The following is a 27,367-nucleotide window of genomic DNA, read 5'->3' on the forward strand; positions in this document are numbered from 1 at the left end:
TTAGGAAATTATGTCGGTATATGCAGGGCTCGCATACTCGCAAATATTTATTGGCGAGTAATGTTATTAATTAACTCGCCAGTGGCGACAGATGGCAGCGTTGGTTTATTATTGTTATGGGCGATTTTATTTATTTATTGATTTATTTTATTTAAAATATACTTGTTTTTTATGTCTTTATCTTGAAAGATAAAGACATAAAGAGCCGAGCTGTGCTCTTAGCAGTTAATAAAAAGCATGTGGCAAATGGCTCTGTGGAATAGTGGACTACCAGAACGGCTCTGTGAACCAGCTGTGGTTCTGGAACGGCTCTGTGGACCAGAGGACAGCTGGAATGGCTCTGTGGATCAATCGACTGCCGTATGGCTCTGTGAACAAGCTGTGGTTTTGGAACGCTTCTGTGGAGCAGTGGACTGCTGGAAGATGCAGATGAAAATGTACTTTAACAGTCCACTTCAAGCAAAAGCACAACCACAGAAAGTCACAGTAAAACTTGGCTTGTGGCTTCAGGAATTCGCGTGGCTAATGAGAAATTTCCCTTCACCAAATTCACCTCCCAAGTCTTGTTAATGGGTAAAATATTTTAGGAGCAACTGGCCCCTTAAGCTCATGTTTTGTCTGGAGCCCTGATATGTATATACTGTTTAACTACCATGATTGGCAGCTTGGAGGTTGCTTGTTGAATACACTCTGAACTATGGGGTCAAAAACAGTGTGAGAACCTGACCGTCACACCTGTCTGTAATTGTAGGACTTTGTAGGTTTGTCCTGATCAAGCACACCTGACACAACTCGCATGCTAATTGGCAATTAATTGGCTAATTAAGCCGGCCTGTTAGAGCAAGGGAATCATCAAACTGTGCTGGACTTTGGGCCCCATTGCCACCCCTGCTCTACACCAAACCCAAGCTCAATATAGAACCTTGTCTTTGTTTATGTAGTAACAGGGACACAGCCATGCCAGGGTTGAGGTTAGGGCTCTGTGCTGGCCACTGTAGTGAGTTCCTCCTCACTACACTTGTCAAACCACTTTATGGTCTTTATGGCGCATGCTTGTGCTTGGAACTGCTGGTGATATGCTGTAGCATTAACAGTATCCTTCATTGGACCTAAAGGGCCAAGCTCTGAAAACACCACTATTGCATTATCCCCCCTCCTCCAAACTTTACTGACTGCACTATAGTCCAGGAGATCTTAGTAGTGTTTTCCTGGCGTCCGCCAAACCCATCACTCGTGATTCATCGATCAGAAAGTGAAGCGTGATTCATTACTTCAAAAAACACGTTCAAACTTCTTCAGCATCCAGTGCTCCGGCCGGTGGTGATCCAGTGGATCCAGACCAGGGCTGATCCAAGCATATTTTAGTGGATCGGGTGGCTGAAAACAGACCATAATATCTAACACTATAAAAATAATCACTGAAACACCTGAAACCTCCTTTCCTTGTTTTGAAACCAGCACTGAAGAGTGCACTCAGAACCATAAATAAATAATTAATAAAGGGATTAACGGTTTAATCAGCAGCTTATCTGATCGGAACTGTGTGGCTGAATTATTTGTACAAACATAAAGATTGGATAGATTTGGTATCGGCTGATCAGTATCAAGATACTGTGATCAGATCTGGGGACAAAATAACAGATGATCAGGTCATCCCTAGTGTATGCAGCTGTTTGGCATTGGAAACTTGCAGAAGTGTCGATGTTGCTTTCAGAGGCAGTTTGGAATGCTGTTGTTCGTGATGGATCGGAATTTTAGAGCCCGACTATATTCGTGAAATCCTGCTACCATAATGCTATTTCCAATTGTCCTGACAATGAAAATTCCTAAGTCATATTAGCATCAAGCTAACAACAGTATCTGTCCTTGTTTGCTATAACATGATCTTTTACTGGTTATTCACGTCACAGTTTTACTTTTTATGAATCTGACAGTTGCTGTTTACACTGTGCCACAGCTCCCAGATGAATGAACCAATAAAAAAAGATGGACCAAATCTTTTTTCTCGATAAAATGCAGTTTCTGAATATGCATAAACATGCTAATCCTTACCATTAAAACTTGCAGGTTATGTGCTTGCCAGTTCGGTATTTCCAAGATTCTGTTGTTTTTTTTCTGAGAATCAATTTCTGACATTTGTGAGTCGATTCAGAATCGTCGGTATGCAGATGCTGCAAAGAATCAAATTTCGAACCCCTGCTTCTTAATGCAGATTAAATAGGGAGAGAGTGTTTTTACATGTAGGTGAGAGGGGGGAGGGTGGTGTTGGGTCACTCGAGGATAGGGATGTGTCATTCACTGTCTCAGGGGAGCTTTGCGAGTGAGCAAGTGCGTGATGATGAGTAGGGGATCAGCAGTCGCGTATGTAAGCATGCTATTGACATTTGTGTGTGTATGTGAGCTATGTGTGATGGCATTTGCGTAAGCGCCGATGTCACTTCCTGCCTGTGCCCTCCAATGGGATGGGGGATGTTGCGCTATCTCGTTGTCATGACAACGGGGAGAAACAAGAAGAGGCTGTGCTTTTCACAGCATCGCTGATCCGGAGTAACTGCGCAAGCAGGAGAGCGCGAGAGAGAGAGAGAGAGAGGGAGAGAGAGAGAGAGAGAGAGAGAAAGAGGGGAAAGAGAGATAGAAAGAAAGAGGGAGCATCTCGTCCTTCCGTTTCCATAGCAAATGTCCATCCGTCTGTCCTGTCTGTAGCCTGGCTCACAGACTCGCATCATACAGTCAGATTCTCTTGCACGTATTTTCTGCTCTCTCTCTCTCTTTCTCTCTCTCTCTCTCTCTCTCTCTCGCTGTCTCTCATTCACACACACTCGCGCACTAGGCCATGCAGTTTTGTTGTGGCGGCGCCGATCCTCTCTTTCTCTAATGAAGCTGGCGCTCATGCGGGTGAGTGCGTTTTGTTTTTGTGTGAGTGTGTGTGTGTGTGTGTGTGTGGGGGGGGGGGGGGGTTCTGGGTCGGGGGGGGGGGTGGCTGTTTGTGTGCCCTCATTGCTAAATGAGAGTGTGTGTGTATGTGTGTAAAACCAAGCCGGCCTGGACCAGGGCCTTTCATTCCAACCACAATAAAAACAACTCTCTGCAAGACCAGTACTACATCGGGAATGATCACGCAGGTGTGTGCAGGAGTGTGTGTGTGTGTGTGTGTTTTCCCCTCTGCTTGCTTGATTTGCAACCCCCTTGTGTTTTTGTGATCTCAATACAATGCTGATGGTGTGTGTATGTCTATGTCTGTGCATGTGTGTGTATGATTTATAGCTTTGTTGGTTTGAGTTTTGTGTCTTCAGCACCTGACTGGTCATTTCAGACTAAAGAGGAAGAGAGAGAGAGAGAGAGAGAGAGAGAGAGAGAGAGAGAGAGAGACCGGGAGAGAGACATCAAGCATAAACACAGGAATAACACGCTTCTGTTGTTTTAAGTTGCATCTTCACCCGAGGGAGGGAGGAAGGGAGACAGAATGAGAACGAGAGAGCGAACGAGGGGTAAAGCTGACGAGAAAGGGCTGAGCATCGTCTTTCCCTTGCCTGCAGTCTATGTGTGTGTGTGTGTGTCCTTGCATTCCCGCTGGCTGTGGTCCCTTAGGGAATGACTCTGCGTAATGTGTGTGTGTGTGTGTCCCGGGCGCATGCGTGCGAGTTTGGCTACATGTGCTTGTTCAGCTTGCAGTGTATTGATGGACGGAAGGAGGTTAGGAGGAATTAGCATTTTGCCGAACCAAACCTGTGACTGCAGAGCTGCTTGAAGATGCAGCTTAAGACGGTGCTCTGAAGTGGAGGGAGAGGCACTGGTCATATTGGAACTCTGCTTAGCATGTGTGCCAGGGGTGATGGGGGGTGGGGGTGGGAGAGACATGGTTTTATGCCTCGGTGAGGACCTGTTGTCTTCCAGGAGATTGATAACTTGAACTTTTGCTTTGTTACGGGGTGGTAAATGAGGTTTTTCTGTGCACTCGTAGAGAAACAATGCCACACAAGCACACATGTACACATGATACACAGGATATTTGCGTGTGTGTATATTTGTGTTAATGACCTCCCTCTTTAAAGTGTCTTCTCACGATCCAAGGTGGGACATGCTGGCTCCTGGTTGGCTCGCCAAGCTGATTGGCCAGAAGAGAGGGCCAATACACACTAGGCGCACGGTGTACGGCCCTGTGAGTGCAGCCCTGTGGTTTCCACGATGCAGCGAACACGAGAGGTTAACGGAAAACGGAAATCAGAAGCACCGTTGGCTTTCTGCGACAAAGAGAGATCGTTCTATTAAGCTGTTTTTTTGTGTTTCTACACTCCACACACTCTCCTATGGTAGTAGAGGCACATGGGGGTGTAGTTGGGTGTGTAAGAATCTGCTGTGTTACTCAGTCTAGCTGGAATATTGTTCCTCTGATCGGGTGAACGTATCCGTAAACGCTAGCCCGTAAAAACATCAACAACTGACTATTTTGATAGTCGAATAATCTGTCGATTATTGAAACAAATAAATGATTGTTACGATTATGAATCGCTCAATTATCAAACAACTGGCCATTTTTTTACTCTGCTTCCTCTACGAGACACATTAGTTTAGCACGTGTGGGTTTTGAGTCAGATACGGTAAACGCACACCCCTCCAGACTGACGAATCCAGCACACAGAGTGGAGTACAACACTGGCTCTAATGGGTTTCTTCAACCGCTGTGCAATCTACGTAGTTCCACCTAGCGGTTGATCAAGGAACTGCAGCGTAATGTAGCAGAGGAGTAAGGAATATGATCTGATCGACACTCAGGATTGGCATGTCAGAGAAATATCAGATATTTTGTCTGAATATCAGCTGATAAAGATATATAGCCGATCAATGTTTCCATCGTTAGTGCTAGTAGTGCCCCCCCTACCCCACCCCCCGGCTACATTCATGTAGAAGTGGCAGAACATACTTACTACCAGCTTGCTTAAAAGGTATTGGTATGTTTTGTCTATGTTATGGTATGTCTTGACCATCAAGGACCAGCTTAGATCATCCAAGACCAGTTACCCACAGTTTGATGGACCTTTTTCTTCTAAAACCTTTTCTTGAAAGTTTTTCAAAGCACCTTATGAGGTTCCTCCACAGTCTTTAAGGCCCTGGCGGTTTCGCCACTGTGACCCAACATTTTCTGTGGTCTGTTGCTACTATTAGGTGTGAACTCTGGCTCAGCTGTTGTAGGTGAATAGCCTGTTGCTATTGAGAGGCAGCCTTAAAGCATCCTATTCTATCAAATGATGGGTGTGGCTGTCAGTAGTGCAGGCATCCTAAATTTAAGGAAATGTGATGCAAACCTTCTAACAGTGTGTGTGTGTCCCAGCAGGTAGCAGTGCTGTGCTGTGCTGTACTGCAGTGTGTCCTGCCTGTGCCCAGTCCTTTTGTACTATGGCTCAGTTTCTTCGTCAGCGTTTGGCTGCCACAGCTGCAGCTGCATTTAAGCACAAACATGTGTGTATGTGTATGTGTGTGTGTGTGTGTGTGTGTGTTGTCTACGTCTGTCCCTCACCCATCACATTGGTCGACTCAGACGCTGACACACACACACACACACGCACACCCTGTTGTCGTTAGCGGTGTCAGTGAATTATTCAGCAGGATGAATTATGAGAGGTTAAGAAAGAACAAACTGCACCTGCATCTGTTTACAATAGTCTGCTGCCACATTCTCCCGTGGAACAGCGGCAGGACACAAGCAGGGCAGATCAGCCTGATTCCTAATGATCCTGTTGTGAGGTTGGACAAGATCCCATTTAGCCTAATGAGAAACGGTTGCCACTAGAGCTGGGTTTTGTCTAAATGTCTAAAAAAAAAAACGATCGCTCAATCGCCAGTACCGGCTGAGGGCGAGGGCGGCTACATGAACCTTTCCAGGTGAACACGGCGAGCGCATCATCATGCAGGGCATTTAAAAAACAGTATGTATTGAGCAGGTTGAGCCTAAGAAGTCAATTTAAAAGGATAGAGAATCTCTGCTTAACCCCCTGTCTTTCTTCTTCACCCTCCATTGTCTCTGCAGGAAGAATGCAAGCAGATTTTGGCCCGACAGAAGTCCAGCTCTCAGTCGGATTCCCATGATGATGAGGTTTCCCCTCCACCTCCAAACCCTGTGGTCAAGGCCCGACGCAGGAGGGGTGGGGTCAGTGCCGAGGTTTACACAGAGGAGGATGCGGTCAGCTATGTCCGGAAGGTGAGAAACGCATGCAAAACACACGTACACTGAAGCAATCTACTGCAAGTGGCCTGGGCTCTCAGAGCATTTAAGGCCTGGCAGGCAAGTGGCTGCTCTTGGACCCTCCATCAGCCTTAGAGGTATTCCGATATAAAACTGTAAACAGGGCCCCCTTGACGTCAGAGCTCCCTTTTCCCTCTGCCTCCTCCATTCCTGTCCCGTCTTGGCTGCTCATTAGGATGTGATTACCATGACAGGGCTTTAATTGTGGGCTAATGACACTGAGGTTGTTGCACGTCAGCGGCTTGTAATTGTGAGAGCAGTGAAGCGTGGGTGTAGCCACAGCATCTACTGCTCAGACTGGTCCCTGCTACCTGCAGGGTCACGCTTTGGACATTTCTTTCACACAGACAGGCTTGCCTGTTCTTGTGAGAAACAAAAGTGGCTTTTTTAGCTTTTCTTAACCCCTTTGGAAGATCCCACCTGTGATACTTGCCACGTCCCTGAATAGTATGATGGGATTTGCATATCCAGCATATATTCATTTTTAAAACAATTCTATTTGTGCTGCAAATCAATCTGCTGAATTATTCTCCCAAAACATACAGCACATCCCAAAAATGCAGATAAAACATGGTGACATCAGCAATCTGTTCAACAAATCTGCTGAATTGTCCTCCAACAACATACAGTGAATCCCAAAAATGCAGCTAAAACTCAGTAGAACATTTGACCATAAATTAAATTCAGTGCTCATTTCTGACACTGTAAACACACAAGCTGTCTTCACTAGGCTGGAGTTAGTCTCCAGCTTCTAACTGGAATTGTCTGTTCCACCTTAAATGGTGCAGAAGCTACGGGGAGCAGAATGAACTGATGAGCTGTTTTAGATAGGGCAAACACAGCATACTTTGCATTGTTCTTATTTTTAAAATAAAACTCATGAAGTCATGAAGTGTCACTATATAAAAACAGTCAAAAATTGTTCTAATAATAAAAAATACCACTGGATTCATGATCTGGTATTGTCTGCACAGTTACTCTCATTGATTCTCCACACCGTTCTCCAGGCATAGTAGTAGGCATGTGCTAGTCTGCACCCTCCTAGTTGATGGGCGGGTTCACGTGATGGGAATTGGGCAATTGGCTTTTCAAATATATAGAAATGGCTGTTGCTTTTGATGAATTTTCCAAGTTGTACTTTCATAATGAATAAAAATGTATGTAGATAATAACATAAAAAAAACCTAAAATACAAAAAATAAAAAGACAAAAATTACATACAATTTTCCACAGGTCAGGCCTTGACAACATCTTTTACATACAATTTTGATGATAAAATGGTCCCCATGCACTACATCCGATGACCCTGCGTTCCTACTATGATAGTAAAACGGAAAAAAATGCTAGTTAATGGTGGCCTGAACATGATTCAGCTTTAATGCTAAATGACGAGCGTGACGCAGTGCTGTTGGCCCTCAGAAGCCTCTGCTGCACCAGCAATTATGTTAATGCTTTCGGACGTGCAGATTCTTGAATCAGGTCTGAATCAACGGGAAGCTTGGGGGGGGGTGGGGGTTCACCCAGAATTGAAATTTAAAGGAGCTTTCAGAGTGCATGTAAGAGAGACATGACTGATCCCCTGCAGGTGCTTTGGCTTGCAGCTGTTAAGAAAACTGCATCAGAGCTACCCATGATATCTGAGCATGATATCTGAGCAGGCTGACGTGACCCTGGAAGTATCGAAGTCAGTCCAACTTAAAGAAGTACAGTAAAAGCATTTGATGTAGCAGGTAAAGTTATAAAGCCTCCTGCCTGTACAGTCAACATATTGGAAACTAAGCTTCCGAATAAGCCCATTTTCCCCTTTCCTATTATGTTGTCACATGACACATTAACATTTATCCAACATTTGTTCAGTTTGTAGCAGTTAAGCCCCGCCCATTCACTCTCGAATTGTAAGGAGTGTGTTTTAGCCTGGCTTGCTTTTTTTAGTCAGGAGCAGTAGGGCCAATCAGAACAGAAGAAGAATTTGTACAATTAGTATCAAAATCAGCCTTTTTAATTCTAAGTTTGGTCACCCTGCCTGGTCAGCACTTAGTAACACCCCCTTTTGGTCAGTATCACAGCTTGTAAACACTCTTTGTAGCGGCAAAGAGTCTTCTTCAGTTCTTGTTCGGAGGATTTTCACCATTCTTCCTTGCAAAAGCCCAAAAGGGTTTTTTTAAGATTCTTGGGCCGTCGTGCTGCACTGCTCTTTTGAGGTCTATCCACAGACCTTTGATGATGTTTAGGTCAGGGGACTGTGAGTGCCATGGCAGATCCTTCAGCTAGAGCCTCTTGGAGCAGTGCATTGTTGCTTTTGAGGCGTGTTTAGGGTCATTCACCAGCTATAGAAGCCATCCTCTTCATCTTCAGCTTTTAAAGGTGTGATGTTTGCTTCCAGGATTTATTTGAATCCATCGCATGCCACTGGCTGCAACACAAACCTAAAAGCATGATTCATCCACCCTCATGCTTAACAGTTGGAGAGATGTTCTTTTCATGGAATGCCTTTGCTTGTTGCGGCCAAAAAGCAACCCTACGAGTGGCTTTCTTGGTGTTCTGGACATTTCCTAATTACATACAAACCTTTTTGTGCTTTTGCCACATGGATTTGGTGGCATGATCCACAAAAAAAAAAAAAAACGCAAATAGAGGAACAGCACACAGGCTTGAATCTGGGTAAATGGCAGCTGAAACTGCAGATATTAGCTTAGATATTGAGCTTTTTCATCATCAATATTATTTATATCTTCAGATTCTTCATTCTTTAGATTATATCATTACTACACAAAGCATCAAAGGCAACACAAAAAACTAAAAGAAAGAAATAAACAAAGAAATACTCACTGATAGACAGACCTACACATGTGGACGTGTTCTCATGATGTTTGGATGCACAAAATACCATAGAATGCATGATCAACTGGTATCGCTAGCATTGCTTACCTGGGACATAAAAAGTGGGACGTATTTGGTTAAATTTGCCATAAAACTCTGGTGAAGGATTGTTGAACCAGTTGTGGTAAACTTGAAAGTCTTTAGCAAACTGTTTTTTGTTTAGCATACAATTATTCCCAGCTTTGACATCCGACTTCTGAAGCAAATGGAATGCAGCGATTGTAGAAGAACTTTGAATTGTATGTGATGTTTAACCGGAAGCCAGTGGAGATGTCGGAGAATTGGTTGTAATGTGGTGATGTGAGCGGATGTGGGTGAGGAGACGAGCAGCAGATTTCTGGACCAACTGGAGTTTGTGAATGGAGGAAGAGCTGATGATAGCTAGAAGGGACTTACAGTAGTTTGGCTGGAAATGAAGACATGGGAAAGTGTTTGAGCAGATTGAGAGAGGGCTGAGACTGTTCTGTTTCATCCAATTTTTGATTTGTGATAAGTAGTACTGGGTCTTTGATGGATTTGGTGCTGAGATGAATCTGGGGGTCGTCCATGTAACAGTGAAAGATAAGTTTAAAGTGGTGTAATACGTCCAAACGGGAACCCCTTAAGTGCGAAGGTAGGGGATTTATGACCGAAGAATGACTCCCTGGGCAGCCTCACTGTGTAATGACTCACTTAGGTCTAGCAGTGAAAGGATATAGAGAGCACCACCATCTGCAGACACAAGGAGATCTCCGATGACCTTAAATAAAGCCGTTTCAATGCTGTGGAACGGACGGAAACCGGACTGGAAAGGTTCAAAATGATTGTTGGTGACTAAACACTAAATATTTTTTTTGTAGCTGGCTGCCAACAGTTGGCTTGAGAACTTTGGACAGAAAGGGAAGGTTGGAGAAGGTTGGTGGTATTTATCTAGATTGGATGGGTCCAGACCAGCTTTTTTTTTTTTTTTAAGTATGGCAGTAACTTCAGCAATCACTGCTTGTCGGTCAGGTCACTGCGAGAAGCATTGACCTGACTGAGAAGCAGCGATTGGTTAATACAGATTATGAGGTAAAGGGGGCCAGGGCAGGTAGACAAGCTTTAGTTTAGGTTGTAGGGGGTGGATTAAGACTAGTCTTATAAGTAGTTATTATGTCAGTAATGAAGGAAGAGTCACTATGAAGAGATTGGGTTGCAGGATGAGTGGTAGGGGATGAATAAGAAGGGCTGTCAGTAGCAGGGGGACCAAAGAGTTGTTAATATTTGCAGTTTATAGATTAAAAGAAATCTAGCAATATTGCACATTTATGTAAAACATTTCCACACTGTGGACATTTAAATGGCCGTGGAATAATGTCTGTTTATGGCCCCTAGAGGACGCCAGTGGACCAAAAAGGCAGCAGTAAAAACAAAGGATCGAAACTGGATTGGGCTTAATATAGCCAAGTCCTGATCCATGGAAATGAGCCATATTCCCTTCAATTGAATCAGATTGGGACATCAGGAAATATCTGTGCTCTATCTGTGACGCTATTGTATTTTTTTTTTTTTAATCTGCTAATACTGTAATGTTTCTGACAGGATTCTGGATTCTGGGGAGTCTAGAAGATACTGATGGAGCCTGTTTTTGCCGTATTCTGGTTGAGCTTCTTCTTTAGTGTCTGCCGCACTTAGTTTGTCTAATTTTAGCCGAGGAAGAGGTGGAGGTAAACTTTATGGTCACGTTTGTGTTGTGTTTATGTCTGCAGGTCATCCCAAAGGATTACAAGACGATGACAGCCTTGGCTAAGGCCATTTCTAAGAATGTGCTCTTTGCTCATCTGGATGACAATGAGAGGAGGTAAGCATGTTTTGTCAAACTCAAAAAAACAGGCTATAATTTGACATATTTAGTCAAATTCTTTAGAAAATATGGTATACATTTATATATGGTAAATATAATGATTTAATGAAATTGGAGAACATTTTGAGAAGATATATAAGGTATCATTTCAAATATTAGAGAAGATTAATTGAGTTAAAAGCCATTAAGTCATTACAATGAGTTACAACCTTGAGAGAATAGGCCAATAATTCATTATAATTAGTTACAATTATGGGAAAATAAGCCATTCATTCATTATAATAAGTGAAATCTGAATCTGAAAAAGATAAGGTATTATTTTAACAGTTGATCAAAATCATGAGAAAAGAAACTTGTTTTGACATATTTAGTCAAGTGTTTTAGAAAATGAGGTAATGTTTTAATGAAATTGGAGAAGACTGGTATAATTAAGATTATTGAGAAGATGTGGTATAATTTTAAATGTTAGTCAAAATATTCATAAAGTAAGTTAATTGAAAAAATTGGGTAAAATAAAAACAAAGCTAACTAAGAAATATTTTGAAATTAGGCCAGTTGTTTGAGAACGTTTGTCAGAATCCTGAGAAAATAAGCTAATTATTTGAGAAAGCTTGTCAAGAATAATTGAGATGTTTTCTCAAGATCTTCATAAAACGAGCTAATTGTTTGAAATCTTTAGAAAATAAACTAATAGTTTGAGAAAGTTTGCCAAAATATTGAGAAACTAAGCTAATTTAGGAAGTTTGTCAAAATCTTTGAGAATTGAGATCCCCTGAAACTGAGCTAATTGTTCAAAATCAAAATTAAACTGGGAAAGTTTTCAGAAGGTAAGCTAATTGTTTAAAACATAATGATATTATAATTTATGATAATTAGTTGAAATATATAGAAAGTCTTTAATAGAAAGTCTTTCATTCATTATAAATAAATATTCCTTTAGATTTTTGATTTCTCCAGCCTGAAATGACCTGTATGTATGGACCTTTCTTCAAATGGGTTTGTCTGCTATATATATATGTGTGTGTGTGTGTGTGTGTGTGTGTGTGTGTGTGAGTGAGAGTTGGAGACAGGGGACAGACGGGCACAAGGGGCAAAAGGGTTACCCTCTGTATACGCTTTGTTTCCCCCATTACCATGGCAACAGAGAAGGAGGGAGGAGACGCATTGTATAGGGCAGTGTGGAAAGTGTGTTCTGGGTGGAGGAGGATTGAGTTACTCAGATCATTTCAATTCTCCACGCTCTCTCCGGCGTCTGTTCCAGTGGAGGGAGATGTCACAAACACGAAACGGTGAAGGCCCCGAGCCACCCACCTCCCTTGCCCCCACCGCCCACCCCCTCCCTTTTACCCCCGCAACATCTGAGCCGGAGTTAAAGTCGTCGGGAATTGTGGGAACGGCGCTCAGGTGGCAGCGTCTGTTTGGCTGAGTTAAGTTTCACTGCTGCAGAGAATCCATTATCGCCGCACAGGCACCATGAAGAGGAAAGAAAGCCCTCAGCTTTCCGCTGCTAAAGCCTCTCCTAAGCGGACCCAAAACAACCACAACACTTAAATCCCCCAAAACACAGAGCGTTTCCAGCCTTCCGTCAGCTGCTGATTCATCACACTGCCTCGCCGAGCGGCCGTGCCTTTGATTGGCCGTCAGGATTTTTGGCCACAGGTTGCGCATGTTTATCGTTTCGTAGCTGGAGATGTGCCTGTGAGTGTCCTCAGGGTGAGCTCTTAGGATCAGGGATAACTCAGTAACATTCCAGGGTTTATCCATGAGCTGTGCCATGGATTTAAAGGCCCCTACGCTTCATTTTTCTCATTCTTTTCTTCATCCTGTCATCTCTTGGAATGAAACAGGCCTCAGACAATAAGCAACTCAGGCTGAAACACTCCCTGTGACTTCAGCCTAAATAGGCGGAGCTAAACTGCTGCAATTGTCCGATTTTCCAATCTCTCTCTTCAAGCCATAGAGTTGTGTTACTGTGCCTTTAAGACTGCGGCATGCAAACGAGTCCTCTCCTGATTGGCTGCCCTGCATTCTGTATTCTGTAACTTTTATAAGTACTCCTTATAACTAGCGTGAATGGGCGGAGCTAAACTACTGCAGTTCTCCAGTTTTCCAACCTCTCTTCATGCCATACAATTAACACAGACTATTTGTGTTACTGTACCTTTAAGACTAATGCATGTAAATAGGCTCTCGCCTGATTGGCTGCTCTGCATTTAGCCCCATTCCAAAAATAAACCAACTTTTATAACTTTATCAACTGCAATTTCCCAGCTTTCCAACCTCTCTAAGCTGTAAAGTTGAACTGACTTTTTTTTGTTACTGTGCCTTTAAGGTTGCAGCATGTAAGCGAGCCCTCTCCTGATTGGCTGCCCATCATCGTGCCTTATCAACCTGATACACTCTGTATAAATTCAGCATGAAAAGGCGGTGCTTAACTACAGCAATTTTCCAGTTTTCCAACCTCTCTATATGCCATAGAATTAACACCAATAACACTAATGACTATTTGTGTTACTGTACCTTTAGGACTAATGTATGTAAATGAGCCCTCTCCTGATTGGCTGCCCATCATTGTTCAGCTATTCAAAACGTAGTCCAACCTGATGCAGTCCTTATAACTTCAGCCCGAATGGGTGGGGCTAAGCTGCTGCAGGCCGAATAGTCAGCATTTTTCCAACCTCTCTATTTGCGTTAAGGTGCCTTTAAGATCGAGGCATGTAAATGAGCCCTCTCTTGATTGGCTGCCCTGCAATGTGTTTCATTAAAAAGGTAAAATGCAATTACAATACTTAAAAAAACGGCAACAGAAAAAGATCAACCTGAAGTACTTCCTTTAGAACTTCAAAGTAAATGGGCGGGGCTAAACTGCTGTAGGCTGAGTAGGCAGATGTAAATGAGTGGGGTTTGTGACATCACAAAAACCATGGAATTAAAATAGGCTGTTTTTGGAGCTGAGTGGTACGTTTTGGAGCTTGACCAATGTTGGCATACGACATTGCGAGTGAAGGAAAAAAATGAAGGGGGGGGATTTTCACAATATGGGCCCTACATATAAGGCCAGTTTCTGTTTTGGTCCCGAGAGGGGCTCTTGTTCAGAGTTCCCTGGAACATTCCTCTTGTTTCTATAGTTACAGAGCCCCATTGGCTGGCAACGGCCACACACAATGTCCAATTATCGCGTGTGTGTGTGTGGTCGTGTCAAAGTGTCAACTCGGCTCAAAGATGGCCAGATTGTTGCTGATTTTTATGGGGTGTGACTTTCTAGTCAGTGCTAAGTGACAGGACATTGACATCCCATCAGATCGGTCCACTTCTGAAGGCCGGGACAACTTGTCTTGGACGCGTCGGAGCAGGCAGCAAGTTCGCCTTGCAGTGCAGCTTTCTTGCCCCTGTGTCCCCTGGAGTAATTTGACGGATAGAGGTCATTCATGCTAGAGCTTTAAAAAGGCACTAAATTTTGGTCAAAAGTTTGTGGACATTGACTTATCCAATGTTAATTCCATAATCGAGTGTGTTAACAAGGAGTTTTTCCGCCTTCTTTGCTGCAGTATCTTTCTCAAGAATTCAGAATCTTCTGTAAAGACGTTCCACTAGTTTTTTTCAGGCATTGCTGTGAGGATTTGATTGAAACATTAAGGGTGTGACATACTAATGTTGGATGAGTAGTTCTGGATCACAAAGTCCATTGCTGCCGGAGAGCACAATGGCACAGCTCCACAGGCCATTGACCCACCTCTGTCAGAAACTAGCAATGTGAGTACAGTCAAGTATGGGACGTTTATCCATGCTAGATAGTTTGAAAAGTTTGAAATTCTAAAATAGCGAAAAGGCACAGAAGAAATGGATGGGCACCCTGCATGGTCAGGACTTGGTACAGATGTTTTGTGGTGGGGATACTGGAATGTTTATTTTTCTGATGACCCTTCCATGAAGGTCATATTTGAGCAGGTGTCACTGCGCAGTAGACAAGTGGGGGCCAGGGCTTTTGGTTTGCCTTCCTAGCAATACTACGAACAAGCCTATGAGAACATTTTTTTGGTCCTCCAGACCTCAACTTGACCTCCATTAAGGAGGCAGCTGGCCAGCTGCATATCCCTGGTTCACACTATATGACTTTCAGAGTCGTCTGATCGTTGTACCCTTCACACTACACAACTTGTCGTCTTGCATTTGGGAATTGTTTACTGACTGTGGTTTAGTGGCACACTACACGACTGATTAGCGACACGACATCATGAATTACAAGATCTCTCACCAGGAGGAACCTACAACGAGTCTGTCTGCACTCCAAAAACATGCTTTGTCACGAAACCACACGAGAACTGATACGAGGCCATGCGGGAGACCAAAATGGAGGTCAGTTTATGTGCTGATTTGCATCAGAAACAGAAGAAACCACCTTTCTTGTAGCCATACTTGACGATGACGTATAACTCCACCCCTTGTCTATCTCCTCTCCGTGTCTTGCACTCTCATTGGCTGTAGCTACTCGCCACTCTAACTTCAAGTCACTACACTACTGGATTTAGAGTCGCCAACAGATCCAAATATGCTGCTAGATATTTGTTAGGGGGGCTTGCGAGGCATCGGCCATCACTCGGTTAGTTTGCATATTGCTGTGATTTTGGGTTGTTGATTATAATGATTTGTTTTCTATTATTAATTTATTATTTATTTATTTCCTATGTGTTTTTCTGTCTACTTATAATTTAACCAGCACCATTATTACGTATATTAATTTTGGGCCGGTTAAGCAAAAGCCCAAACGCCTTGGGTTTAGGTCCGTTTTGGACTTTAAATAAACCTGATGGTGTAGTTTGAGTCTAGTCATATACAGACAAAATTTCATGGGGCTTGGGTCGGGTGTCCTGGTTCTTGGGCTGCAGGCAGGCTTAGAACAAAACTTTAGGCCCAACTCTTCATTTCAGCCTGATGCATGCAATTAAGCTCTCACGCCACACCACCATTTGGCGACTTGCTAAGCTTGTGTCATGAGATTCCCGTGACAGGTGTCAATTACAGGATAATACTCCAGCACAGTAGTCTCCAACCCTGCTCCTGGAGACCTACCTTCCTGCAGACCTTGGATCCAACCATAATCCACCCCACCTGATCCAACTAATTACTGCTTTCAGAAGTCCTTGATTGGCTAAATGAGATGCTGTAGATTTGGGTTGGAGTTGAAACCTGCAGGAAGATGGTTGAAGGAGGGTTGAAGACCACTGATGTAGCTTATTTAGTAATAAAGCAAATATTCAAAACATTACAGTACAACAGTACATTATAGGATTTATAACCACCCTTTTGAGACTGATGTATGTAAATGAACTGTGTGCTGATTGGCTGTCCTATATTGTGCTTTATTCAAAAACCAGCCTGGTGTAAATGTGGATTTATGTAAATGTGCAAGCAGAACAAACTCAAAACGGGCTGTTATAGCGACTTAGTGTCCATAGGCTGTTTTCATAAAAGACACTACAAACTGTGATTTAAGCTGCTGTAATGTGGTGTAAATATGTAAATGCCAGGTTTTGTGACATCACAAAAACAAACTTAATTGAAGGCAGGCTGTTTTTGCGACTGGGTTTCTTGTTTGCATATAACCCATTAAAGGCACAGTATCATATAACAGCATGTGTGACTGTGCAGTATACTGATTGACATACAGTGTGCATATCGCTGCTGTCCAATGGAAAATACTTGTCTCCATTTTTGCCTGTTTTCAGTTTTCTCCATGGTTTGAACCCGGAAGCTGATCTGAACACTGTGTACATAATTCTGGATGAACAGACCAATAGAAATGCTTAAAATTACTTAAACAAAATTTCATTTTGCATTACTGTCCATTCAGAGCTAAGAACATTTTTGCCTTCTCCTGTTAAGCCACCATTTTGGAGATACATGTATATATATATATTTTATACATTAAACATTAAGTTACATATTTCAAGCATTTTTTTGTTCAGAATGGCTTATAATTCATGACGTGATTCATTCGAATATTTCATTTGAAGTAAATTTCTATTAAAAACAGTGTAAATATTTTGTATCTCTCAGTCAAGTTCAGCACATGCAGTCACATTCATTGGGACGACTGCTGACTTGACAGTTGTCCAGAAGACGATCATCGACACCCAAGCCGCAGAAGGTCATTACTAGAAAGACTAGCTGTATTAAAGCATATTAATGGAAAGTTGTCTGGAAGGGGGGCGGAAATGTGGTAGGAGAAGGTGGACGAGCAACCAGGATGACTGCAGCGTTGAGAGGATTGTCAAGAAAAGTTGATTTAAGAACCTGGACTGAGGCTGGTGTCTGCTTCATTCCTAATATCATGCCACTCCTGAACCAGAGACAATGTCAGGAGCGTCTTACCTGGACTAAAGAGGAAAAGAACTGGCCTGTTGCTTAGTGCTCTAAAGTCCACTTTTCAGATGAAAGTAAATTACTGCCCTCAATGCCAAACATACTACTAAAAGATTTACTGACCATGATATTACTGTACTTGATTGGTCAGCCAACTCTCTGGACCTGAACTCTATAGAGAATCAACGGGTTATTGTCATGAAGAAACATCCGACCCAGCAATACAGACGAGCTGAAGGCCACTAACATAGCAACCTGGGCTTCAGCAAAATCTTAGCAGTGCCTCAAGCTGCATTGCTACAGTAATTCTGTAACGTATTATTTGGAGAGGTCCTTTGTAGATGATTTCTGAAATCTTAACAGGGTGTCGGTAACACATCAACAACATATCAGTGCAGCAGTGAAGCACCTGAATACACTGTGGTATCTTGAAGATGTTCTATTGATGCATCTTTTACATCTTAACATCTTAAGTAGATATGTAACATCAAGTAGACTTGATATCTTACTTCCATTAAACCAAACCTAGCCCAGCCTTACCCAAAACCTAACCCTAACTCTAGTCCAAATACTAACCTCAGCCCAAAACCTAATCCTAACCCTCATCCTGAGCCCTTGATCTCAACCTAATAAAGTTTAGGCAGACTGGTCTCAGCAACAGGTCTGTTGAGATGGTCTGTATTAGAGCTGTTAGATGATCAGTGATTTATACCTGGACTCTCCAAATAAAGTGAAGAACAGCTAAATTCAGTAGAGGTCTTCAATAAAAGTCTCTTGATGATCTACTGGATGTTCAGATGCTGCTCCATCACTGAGGCGTTGTGGAGATTTTACTGAGAGTATAATGAGTGCTTGTTCCATCTAAAAATAACCACTCCAAATAAAGGGTCACCAGTAAGTAGTGGTGAATGAGCCCCAACCCAGTACTGAGGGTTTAAATGAACGTACTTGACAGAAGGTGAACGTTTCTGTGTTGTGCAACCTTTTCTGTTTGACCTTCTGAAACAATCAAATGATCAGTATTTACCTTTTTGAAGAAGCACTAGTGTGTCTTATGAATTTGACCTCCAATCAGTGAGGTGATTAATTGAACATCGACCTCGTACCTCGATTACGATTAATCAGCATAATGGAAGCACCCCGAGTTGCTCAGGTTGGACTGTATGGACAGGAAAGTGAAAGTTACACTTTTAATATAAGGAAAAGTTCATTTCCCATGATATGGGTCCTTTAATCTTTTAGTGTCAAATATAAGCGTATCCCCACTGAATCTCTGCTGAGTGTGTGACTTTTTTTTGTTGTTTGTTTTAGGGGGGGAAAAAAGCAACAAGACCACTGCTCAACATAAATGTAACACACCCATATCACCATGCCTGGCTAGCGGGCATGAAGGCAGTAATGCTGTGAAAGCATGCTGTAACGATCGATGGAGACATACTGTAAGGGCATGGCCCATGATGTAATCACTGCCGCAGTAATTGATTAGCAGGTTGTTTAATGAGCATGGAACATTCCTCACAGTGACCTCACAGCCCTAAATCATAACTGGCTGTGGGAGGAATGACTTGTGCCGGAGGGCAGGCCCTGGCTTGGCCTGGGTCATTACTGAAAGTCAACTTTACTGTCCGTCACAGGAATCAAGACCACCACAGGGCGTGAATTACATAGGAGTTGCAGTCATTTTTACATAACCCCTCTATTTTCACAGGGACAAAAGTAATTGGACAGGCTAGCAATTATAAATACAAGGATTATTTTTATTACTTGGTTGCTAAGCGTTCGCTGTCAATTTCTGCCTGAAGTGTGGAACCCATGGACATCACCAAAGGCTGAGTTTGCTCCTCTAAAATGCTTTGCCAGGCCTTTTCTGCAGCCATCTAATCTGAGCCATTTAAGCTCTTGGGTTGCTTTGCAGCATTTGATTGAATCCGAGCAGAAAGTAGAGCTCTATACACATCATACTTCTTTCCACAGTCACATCAACCTGAAAAGTGCATTTCCTGAAAGAAACGCAGAATGGCTGTGCAGCTAAAGTGGACTTCACTTCCAGGCAATTGGTAGGCTGTTGCTAGGTGGTTGCTATGCTATTCCAGGTTTCTTACTGGTGTTGCCAGATAGTTGCAATGGTTTTCTAAGTAGTTACTATGGTGTTTCTACGTGGTTGCTATAGTGTTGCTAAGTGGTTGCAATGGCGTTGCTAGGTTGTAGTTAAGTGTATGACGTGGTTTATACTGGTGGTTGCTATGGTATCCCAGGTGTTCTCAATAGTGTTGACAGGTAGTTGCTATGGTTTTCTAAGTGGTTGCTATGGCGTTGCTAGGTTGTTGTTAAGTGCATGCTATGGTATCCCAAGTGGTTGTTATGAAATTGCTAAGTGGTTGCTATGGTATCCATGTTGGTTGCTCTAGTGTTCGTAAGTGGTTGCTGAGGTATTGCTGAATGGGTGCTGGCTGATTGCTAAATGGTTGCTGAGGTATTCACATTGGCTGCTATGGTGGTATAGCGATTGCTTTGGGATTCCAGGCAGTTGCTGTGATGTCGCTTAGTGGTTGCTAGGGTGTTGCTAGGTGGTTGCTGTTGTACGCCAAGTGTATTTGTATCACCATTGCATCTGAAGGGTGCCAAAATCTTTGCTCCCCATTCATTCCTGTGGGGAGAATAATTCTGCAACAGTCCATCGCTACGTGGGAACCGTGTGCCTTATCGAAAGGCTGCATACAAGCCTGCATCACACAGTCAGACCGAACCATCTGGAGCTGGAACGGTGTTGCTATCTCAAAAACTAATAAACATCAGGGCCTAGTTCCATCAGCAGCCATGCCATTGCAGTTTAAATGGTGTTCCTGACTCCACTAGATGTTGTGAAGATGTTGTTTCTCTTCACCAGGTAAAACAATTCAAGCAGCAACTTGCATGTCGTGCCGCAAATACATGTCTGCGTGGTCCCGGCCTGACCAGTCCCGGAGAAGACAGTTGTAATCTGGGCTGCGGATGTTTCGAGTTGAACCCTGAACGCTCCTGGCATAAGCTGCAGCCTTGGCTCCGAGCTTCATGTGAAGGAAACATCACTGCTCATTACTCACCCTACAGTTATGTAAGCTAAACGCCTCAGATTTGTTCCTCCCATTATCGCTCTATTATGTTATCATCTGTTTCGATTAGGACGAGGGATGAGGCTGTGGAGGACTCAGCTGGCCCTCAGAGCTGCTCCAAAGCTGGCTTATGTGTTTATTTCCCAAGATTCAGCCTCGTCCTTCACCACTGCTGCAACCTACTGATGCCTGTCGAGTTTGGAGCCGATTTGCCATTCCCATTTATTTGGCTGGATCAAAGGCTCTTTCATTCAACCTTGCTCAGAGTTCTCCCTCTCGTACAGGAGAGAGGCACGTTCCTCTATTGTTCAGCCTCTGTGTGGAGGTGGAAAAAAAAGAAGCTTAAAGATTAGGTTTCAGAAACGATGTAGAGATGAAAAATGGGAGGTCGCCGCTGATGTGTCTGCAGCACATTTGTCAAAATACGCTGGTGCTCTGTGAGCTGCTGTTCTCGGCTTTTGATCATACGGGGGCCTCAGGCCTGGTCAAAGAGGACATACACACATTTAAGTTCTTAAAATTTTTGCAATATCTGTATGATAAAACTAGAACTACACTTTCCTTTACTAAGGTATTGGAATTGCAATGGCAATTCTTTTGTTTTCCAAGAAATAAACCAATATACTAATAACTAATGAGTGAACTTCAGCTTTTAGTGAACCCCTGAATTAAATATAACTTTTAAATCCCCTTTTTGCAGGAATCACCTCCGCCTATAATGTTTCCTATAGCTCGAAGTAAAATTTGCCCAGTGTCGAGGAGGAATTTTGGGCCATTCAGAAGTGTCAGTGCCAGTTTATCAGGATTTGTCTTCAGCTCATGCCACAGCTTTTTGACAGGGTTACGGAATGTTCCAGGTCAGAAATCTGGCGATTTGGGTCATTGTCATGTTGCAACACCCAATGTCTTGTGCCATTGCATTTATTGTTCCCTCAATGCCCACAAGATTCCCAGGCCCTCCAACCCCAAACCATGATGCTCCCTCCACCATGCTTTGCCGTTTGGGGTGAGGTTTAGGTGTTTAGCTGCACACTGTTTATTTGTCCTCCAAATATTGCATTGTGCATTTGTAGAAAAGGACTCCACTTGTCTCAGCTATCCATAGAACATTTTCCCAGAAGCATTGTAAACATCTAGGCAGTTTTGGCCAACCTGGGACTGGGTTGGTGTTTTGTGCTTACGTGGCGGTGTCCGACATTCTTTTTGAGTGTTTTTCTAAAAGTGGACACATATAAAAATGGTTTTGCAGTTTGTAGGCACTTCTGTAGGTCCTTTGCTTTTAGCCTTGGGTTCTTTCTCACCTCTTTCAGGATTGCCTATTGTGTTCTTGAAGTGATCTTAACATGGTGCTCTCTTCTAGGTGAGAGTAGCAACAGTCCTGAATTTTCAGTAAACAGCCTTTGGGTGCCTTTTCCTAATTGAAAAAACCTTTAACACAGAGGTTCACTTACTTTTTCTAGCCTTCACTATAGATGTTTGTATGTTTTTAGTTTAGTTAAACTTTATTGGTAAACCGACTTAGATGCTGATTAGAAGAGTTTTCTTTATTAACTCTTTAATGCAGAAAGGCCTATTACACACTATTATTATTATTTGGTAATAGTAGTTTATAATAACGTGTTCGGCCGGCGGGCCATAGGCTGTTTAAAGGGTTAAACTGTTGTTAAAAGCACACATTGAATCTCTTTTGGCCTGAAGGTGATTAAAGCTCCTGGAAGTTTCCCCAGTGCCTTATGTTCATGCTCAGGTGACCCTGCTGCCCTCACTCTAACCTCCCTCTCCCCCCCCCACCTCCAGCCCTGGCACTACCCCCAGTGCCAGTAGTGCCACCTGCCTGCTCTTCAGGCCAACTCCACACAGCAGCCCATTGTTCAGCAGCTAAAGACAGCCTTGTTACCTTTTGGCTGTAATAAAAGGAATAAATAAAGAAAGAAAGAAGGAAAGAAAGAGAAAAATGGGGGTTTGCTCCGGTGCATATTCTGAACCCTGATGACCGTAAGGTTCCATCAGCAATCACTGATATTACAGTATTATATGATACTGTAATGCAGGGGCTCCCAATAGTTTGTGCCAACTGAACCCATTCAGCTTATATTATGTGCCTTAGATAACCCTTGAGATTTGAAGTAAGTTAAAATAAGTTAAAATCCTAGTGTAATGAGTTTGGTGCACTATGTCGACTTTGTTGAAGCTTCAAAATGGATCATTCAGAGCAGAAGTTGGGTTTTAGGTTTAATTGGATGCAGAAGTTTCAATTTTAGCTAAGCCAAAACCACATAAAGTCATTTATAGGTTGAACTGGTTGCCGTTTGCTGCAACGGATAACACCACTACACTCTAAAATCTAAAGGTGCTACAAAAGGTTCTTTGAGTGATGCCATAGAAGAACCACTTTTTCTCTCATAGATATGTGCCCATTAAATTGCTAAAAAAAACCTTCACATGAAGTTTTCAGGGTCTTTTATAGGTTCTTCAAACGCACACATCTATATGACAAACATGGTTCTTTATGGACCTATAGCAGCTTTATTATTAAGAGTGTACCTGCCAGTGAGGTGACACACCATGTGGGAGACTGGGGGTGAGTTCTTGTTCTGGGTGACTGTGCTGCGCTAGACCAATGACAACAGTCTTTGGGCAAAACTCATACAACACTACATTGGGCCACCTGGAATACGAGTAACCTAGAAAGTCTATGTTTTAACTTTTTTATGTGAAGAAGTTTTTATAGACAAAATTTCATATGTCAATATTCTTAATTGTAGTTCTTAATGTTGTATAAAGTCATGTGAAACACAAAGTGCACCCTCTTGGAATTCAGTGATTTTTACGTATCAGGACATCTGGTACCTTAGAATTTGGTAAATACAACCTTAGACGAACAACAACACATCCACCATTCCACCATGTCCTTCGTTATTTAACAAAATTTATGCCAAAATAGAGAAGCAGTGTGTAAAAAATGTAAAATGAAGTACACCCTTACTTTCTTCATTCGATACAAACGTAAAAAAAACATTCACAGTTTTCGAATGCTGCCATACGTGTGAATGCAAACGTTTTGGCACCTCTGCACAGAAATGGTGAGGCAGGAACGCTTAAAGAAAAGAAGTTAAAAACAAATTCATTTTCTATATGTATGAATTCATTTATTAATTAAATGTACCCAAATATTAAGTATGTTTGTCAGAGAAAGAATGGGAACTTCTGCAGCGAGTTGGAGGATTTTGGCCCATTTCTGCTTCAACTTAGTGATGTTGGTGGGCTTAGCTCTAGTCTTCCACAAATTTTTTGAGAGTTTCTGTTGAGGTGATTTGGCGTTTCCAGAATGTTGAATTTCTTTCTCCTGCTTTAACAGTTTCCTCGTAGATGTACTTGTGTGCTTAGGGTCATTGTCTTGCTGCATGGTCCAGTTACAATTAAGCTTAATTTCAAGAAGGGGTACCCTGATTTTTTCCAAATAGTTTAGTAGTATAATCTAGAATCAACAATGACAAAGCGCCTTGGACCAGAGACAGACGTAAAACCACGGTTGAGAAGTTCTAATGATGGCGGCTCTGAGTGGCTCAGCGGTCCAATGCGCTACCACCAGGTTAGGGAGATTCTAAGGGCCTAAAAAATTCTAAAGGGGTCCTAAAAATGTATTAATTGAGTATTTTGGCACCCTTACTTTCTCCATCCGAAACGTACAAACAAACGTAAAAAACATTCACACTTTTTTTTTTGTGAATATATTTTTCAAAAACAAGACACTGAATAAACAAACACATTGACGCACCACAATGAGACTGAGAGAATAATAAATAAATTAATTAATTAAAATAAAGGGGTGGGGGGGGGGTCATGCACTGGCATGATGTAATCTGGCATTAATTCGCTCTAGTATAAGAACATCCAAAAAATAATGTATAAATAAAGATTTTACAAGAACCCACTGCTCAATCCTGAATTTTAAGATTGTTTTTTTGGCAGCCATACTAGCAGCCATTAACACTTTTTTCTCACAGATAGTCATATTAAAAGTAGAAAATATGTTATTCCAAATTGGGTTCCAGTCCAGGTCTCTGCCTTTTACAGACAAGTCATGATTCAGACTTTTACTATGCCGAGTGTTTGTTGCATATTAGTTGTAAGCTTGCTATAGAGATCTGAAACCAAACCATGAGAAGTCAAAGTGGAGAGTTAGGAAGCCTGTTGATGTTTGTTAGAAAGTCTCAAATCTCAGGAGCTGCGAAACACGACTATCCGCTGAATATCCTAACCATCCTAATCTTGGTAAGAGGTAGGTCCATGTGTAGCCTTTGTAGCATTTTAAGCACTATCAATATTAATCAGTATTAATGTTATGGCTGATGGGTGTATTGACTCATAACCCCTGTATCGTGATGCGTATGGTATCTCCAGGTTTTTTTGCCCGTACATGGCCCTTGTCTTTTTTAGACTCTTTTCAGTTGTAACGCTCACCTTCATCTGCTTATTGACGCTGGCCGTCATGGTGCGACCATTACGACATGCGCTCATGATTCATCCCGCTGTTAAACATTTCCTAATGTCACAACCCTGATAACCATGCCACACACTACAGTGCATTACATATACACACAATCACATTAACACAAACACACACTCTACCCCCGCTCGTTCACATAAGGGCCATCGAACAGCTGCACTGTTACAGGTGGCTTGGCACTGTACCCAGCGTCGCATTTAACCACACCTGCTCACCTGCTCTAACACCCTTATCGCTACGGCCAAACCATTAGCTAACTGCCCGTCTTGTTTTTCCTCATAGTGTTGTTTTTTTATTTGTTTTTTTTTCGGCAGCTGTTTGCATTTATGGAAAGTAAATGGGGCTAAGATAACACCATCTCAGATAAATAAAGCCTGATCACAGATAGCTGGAAGGCGGGAGGGGGGGTTGAAGGGGAGATTTAGATAGAGACTGGTTTAATCAAGGTTAAAGGCCCTTTTGATGAACTGAAGTGGACTTATCTGCTGTCCAAACACGGCCTGTGTCCCTCCGATAATAACTAGCGCAGTGTTAGCATAGCGGCTATCTGGTTTCCTGCTGATGTGATCTCCATTAGGAGAAAGTATTTTTCTTGTTTCCGCGCACCTGAAGAAACAAATGCAGAAATGCTATCTGTTCGACCTCTAAAGCCAGATGCTGCCATACGTGTGAATGCAAACGTTTTGGCACCTCTGCACAGGAATGGTGAGGCAGGAACGCTTAAAGAAACGAAGTTAATAACAAATTCATTTTCTGTATGTATGAATTCATTTATTAATTAAATGTACCCAAATATTAAGTATGTTTGTCAGAGAAAGTATGGGAACTTCTGCAGCGAGTTGGAGGATTTTGGCCCATTTCTGCTTCAACTTAGTGATGTTGGTGGGCTTAGCTCTAGTCTTCCACAAATTTTTTGAGAGTTATTGTTGAGGTGATTTGGCGTTTCCAGAATGTTGAATTTCTTTCTCCTGCTTTGACAGTTTCCTCGTAGATTTACTTGTGTGCTTAGGGTCATTGTCTTGCTGCATGGTCCAGTTACAATTAATCTTAATTTCAAGAAGGGGTACCCTGAATTTTTCCAAATAATTTAGTAGTATAATCTAGGATCAACAATGACAAAGCGCCTTGGACCAGAGACAGACGTAAAACCACGGTTGAGAAGTTCTAATGCTGGCGGCTCTGAGTGGCTCAGCGGTCCAATGCGCTACCACCAGGTTTGTCTGAAAGGGGTCCTAAAAATTTATTAATTGAGTATTTTGGCAGCATTGTTAGAGCTGTGGAGCCCCTGCTGCTGACCCTTAAGTAAAACCAGTATAGAGTAACCAATGACCAGCCAGAGTACATTACAGGAAACTCTATGAGAAAGAGAAGAGAAGGAGACAGAACAAAGAGATAGAACTGAGAGAGATATGGGTTAAGGGCTAGCGAGAGGGATGGGGTGGGGGTTTGAAAGAAAGAAAGAAAGAAAGAAAGAAAGAGAAAGATGGTGTAAGAGCTAGAGAGCTAAAGAGAGAGAAAAACATGGGAATGAAATGGAGACGTGGAACAGAGCTAGAGGGATAGACTGGGACGAGTGAAAGACAAATGGGTTGAAAAGAAGAGAGAGAGAGAGCTGGGATAATAGCTAAAGTGAGAGATTGAGTAAGAGCTAGAGACAGAAAGAGAAAAAGAGAGAGAGAGATAGAGAGAGAGCAAGACAGAGAAAGAGGGATGGGTAAAAGCTAGAGGGAGAAAGAGAAATGGCTAAGAGCCAGAGAGATAAAGAGATGGGTAAGAGCTACAGAGAGAGAATGAGAGAAGGATCAGAGGTAGAGAGAGAAAGAGAGATGAGTAAGCGGTAGAGAGAGAAAGAGAGGGGGTAAGAGCTAGAGAGAGAGAGAGAGGGGGGGGGGGTAAAGAGGTAGAGAGCGATGGGTAAGCGGTAGAGAGAGAAAGAGAGATGGGTAAGAGCTAGAGAGAGAAAGAGAGAAAGAGAGGAGGTAAGAGCTAGAGAGAGAAAGAGAGGAGGTAAGAGCTAGAGAGAGAAAGAGAGAAGGATCAGAGGTAGAGAGAGAAAGAGAGGAGGTAAGAGCTAGAGAGAGAAAGAGAGATGAGTAAGAGCTAGAGAGAGAAAAAGAGAAGGATCAGAGGTAGAGAGAGAAAGAGAGGAGGTAAGAGCTAGAGAGAGAAAGAGAGAAGGATCAGAGCTAGAGAGAGAAAGAGAGGAGGTAAGAGCTAGAGAGAGAAAGAGAGAAGGATCAGAGGTAGAGAGAGGAAGAGAGGAGGTAAGAGCTAGAGAGAGAAAGAGAGAAGGATCAGAGGTAGAGAGAGAAAGAGAGGAGGTAAGAGCTAGAGAGAGAAAGAGAGAAGGATCAGAGGTAGAGAGAGGAAGAGAGGAGGTAAGAGCTAGAGAGAGAAAGAGAGAAGGATCAGAGGTAGAGAGAGGAAGAGAGGAGGTAAGAGCTAGAGAGAGAAAGAGA

General features: G+C 42.6%; 1 protein-coding gene across 3 annotated transcripts in view; it reads left to right on the forward strand.

The window, feature by feature from the left end:
• The window catches only part of prkar1b (protein kinase, cAMP-dependent, regulatory, type I, beta), a 112,191-nt gene that overhangs the window by 20,695 nt on the left and 64,129 nt on the right, over positions 1-27,367 (forward strand). For 2 of the 3 annotated variants that reach the window (XM_072694032.1, XM_072694031.1), the window contains exons 3-4: positions 6,026-6,196; positions 10,849-10,940. In XM_072694032.1, the coding sequence (XP_072550133.1) occupies positions 6,026-6,196; positions 10,849-10,940 (263 nt within the window). Of the gene's footprint in view, positions 1-2,717; positions 2,896-6,025; positions 6,197-10,848; positions 10,941-27,367 lie in introns of those variants that run through there. The other variant, XM_072694034.1, reaches the window with a different exon arrangement.

This window comes from Salminus brasiliensis, chromosome 12 (genome assembly GCF_030463535.1).
Source record: "Salminus brasiliensis chromosome 12, fSalBra1.hap2, whole genome shotgun sequence".
In the NCBI taxonomy this organism is placed as follows: domain Eukaryota; kingdom Metazoa; phylum Chordata; class Actinopteri; order Characiformes; family Bryconidae; genus Salminus; species Salminus brasiliensis.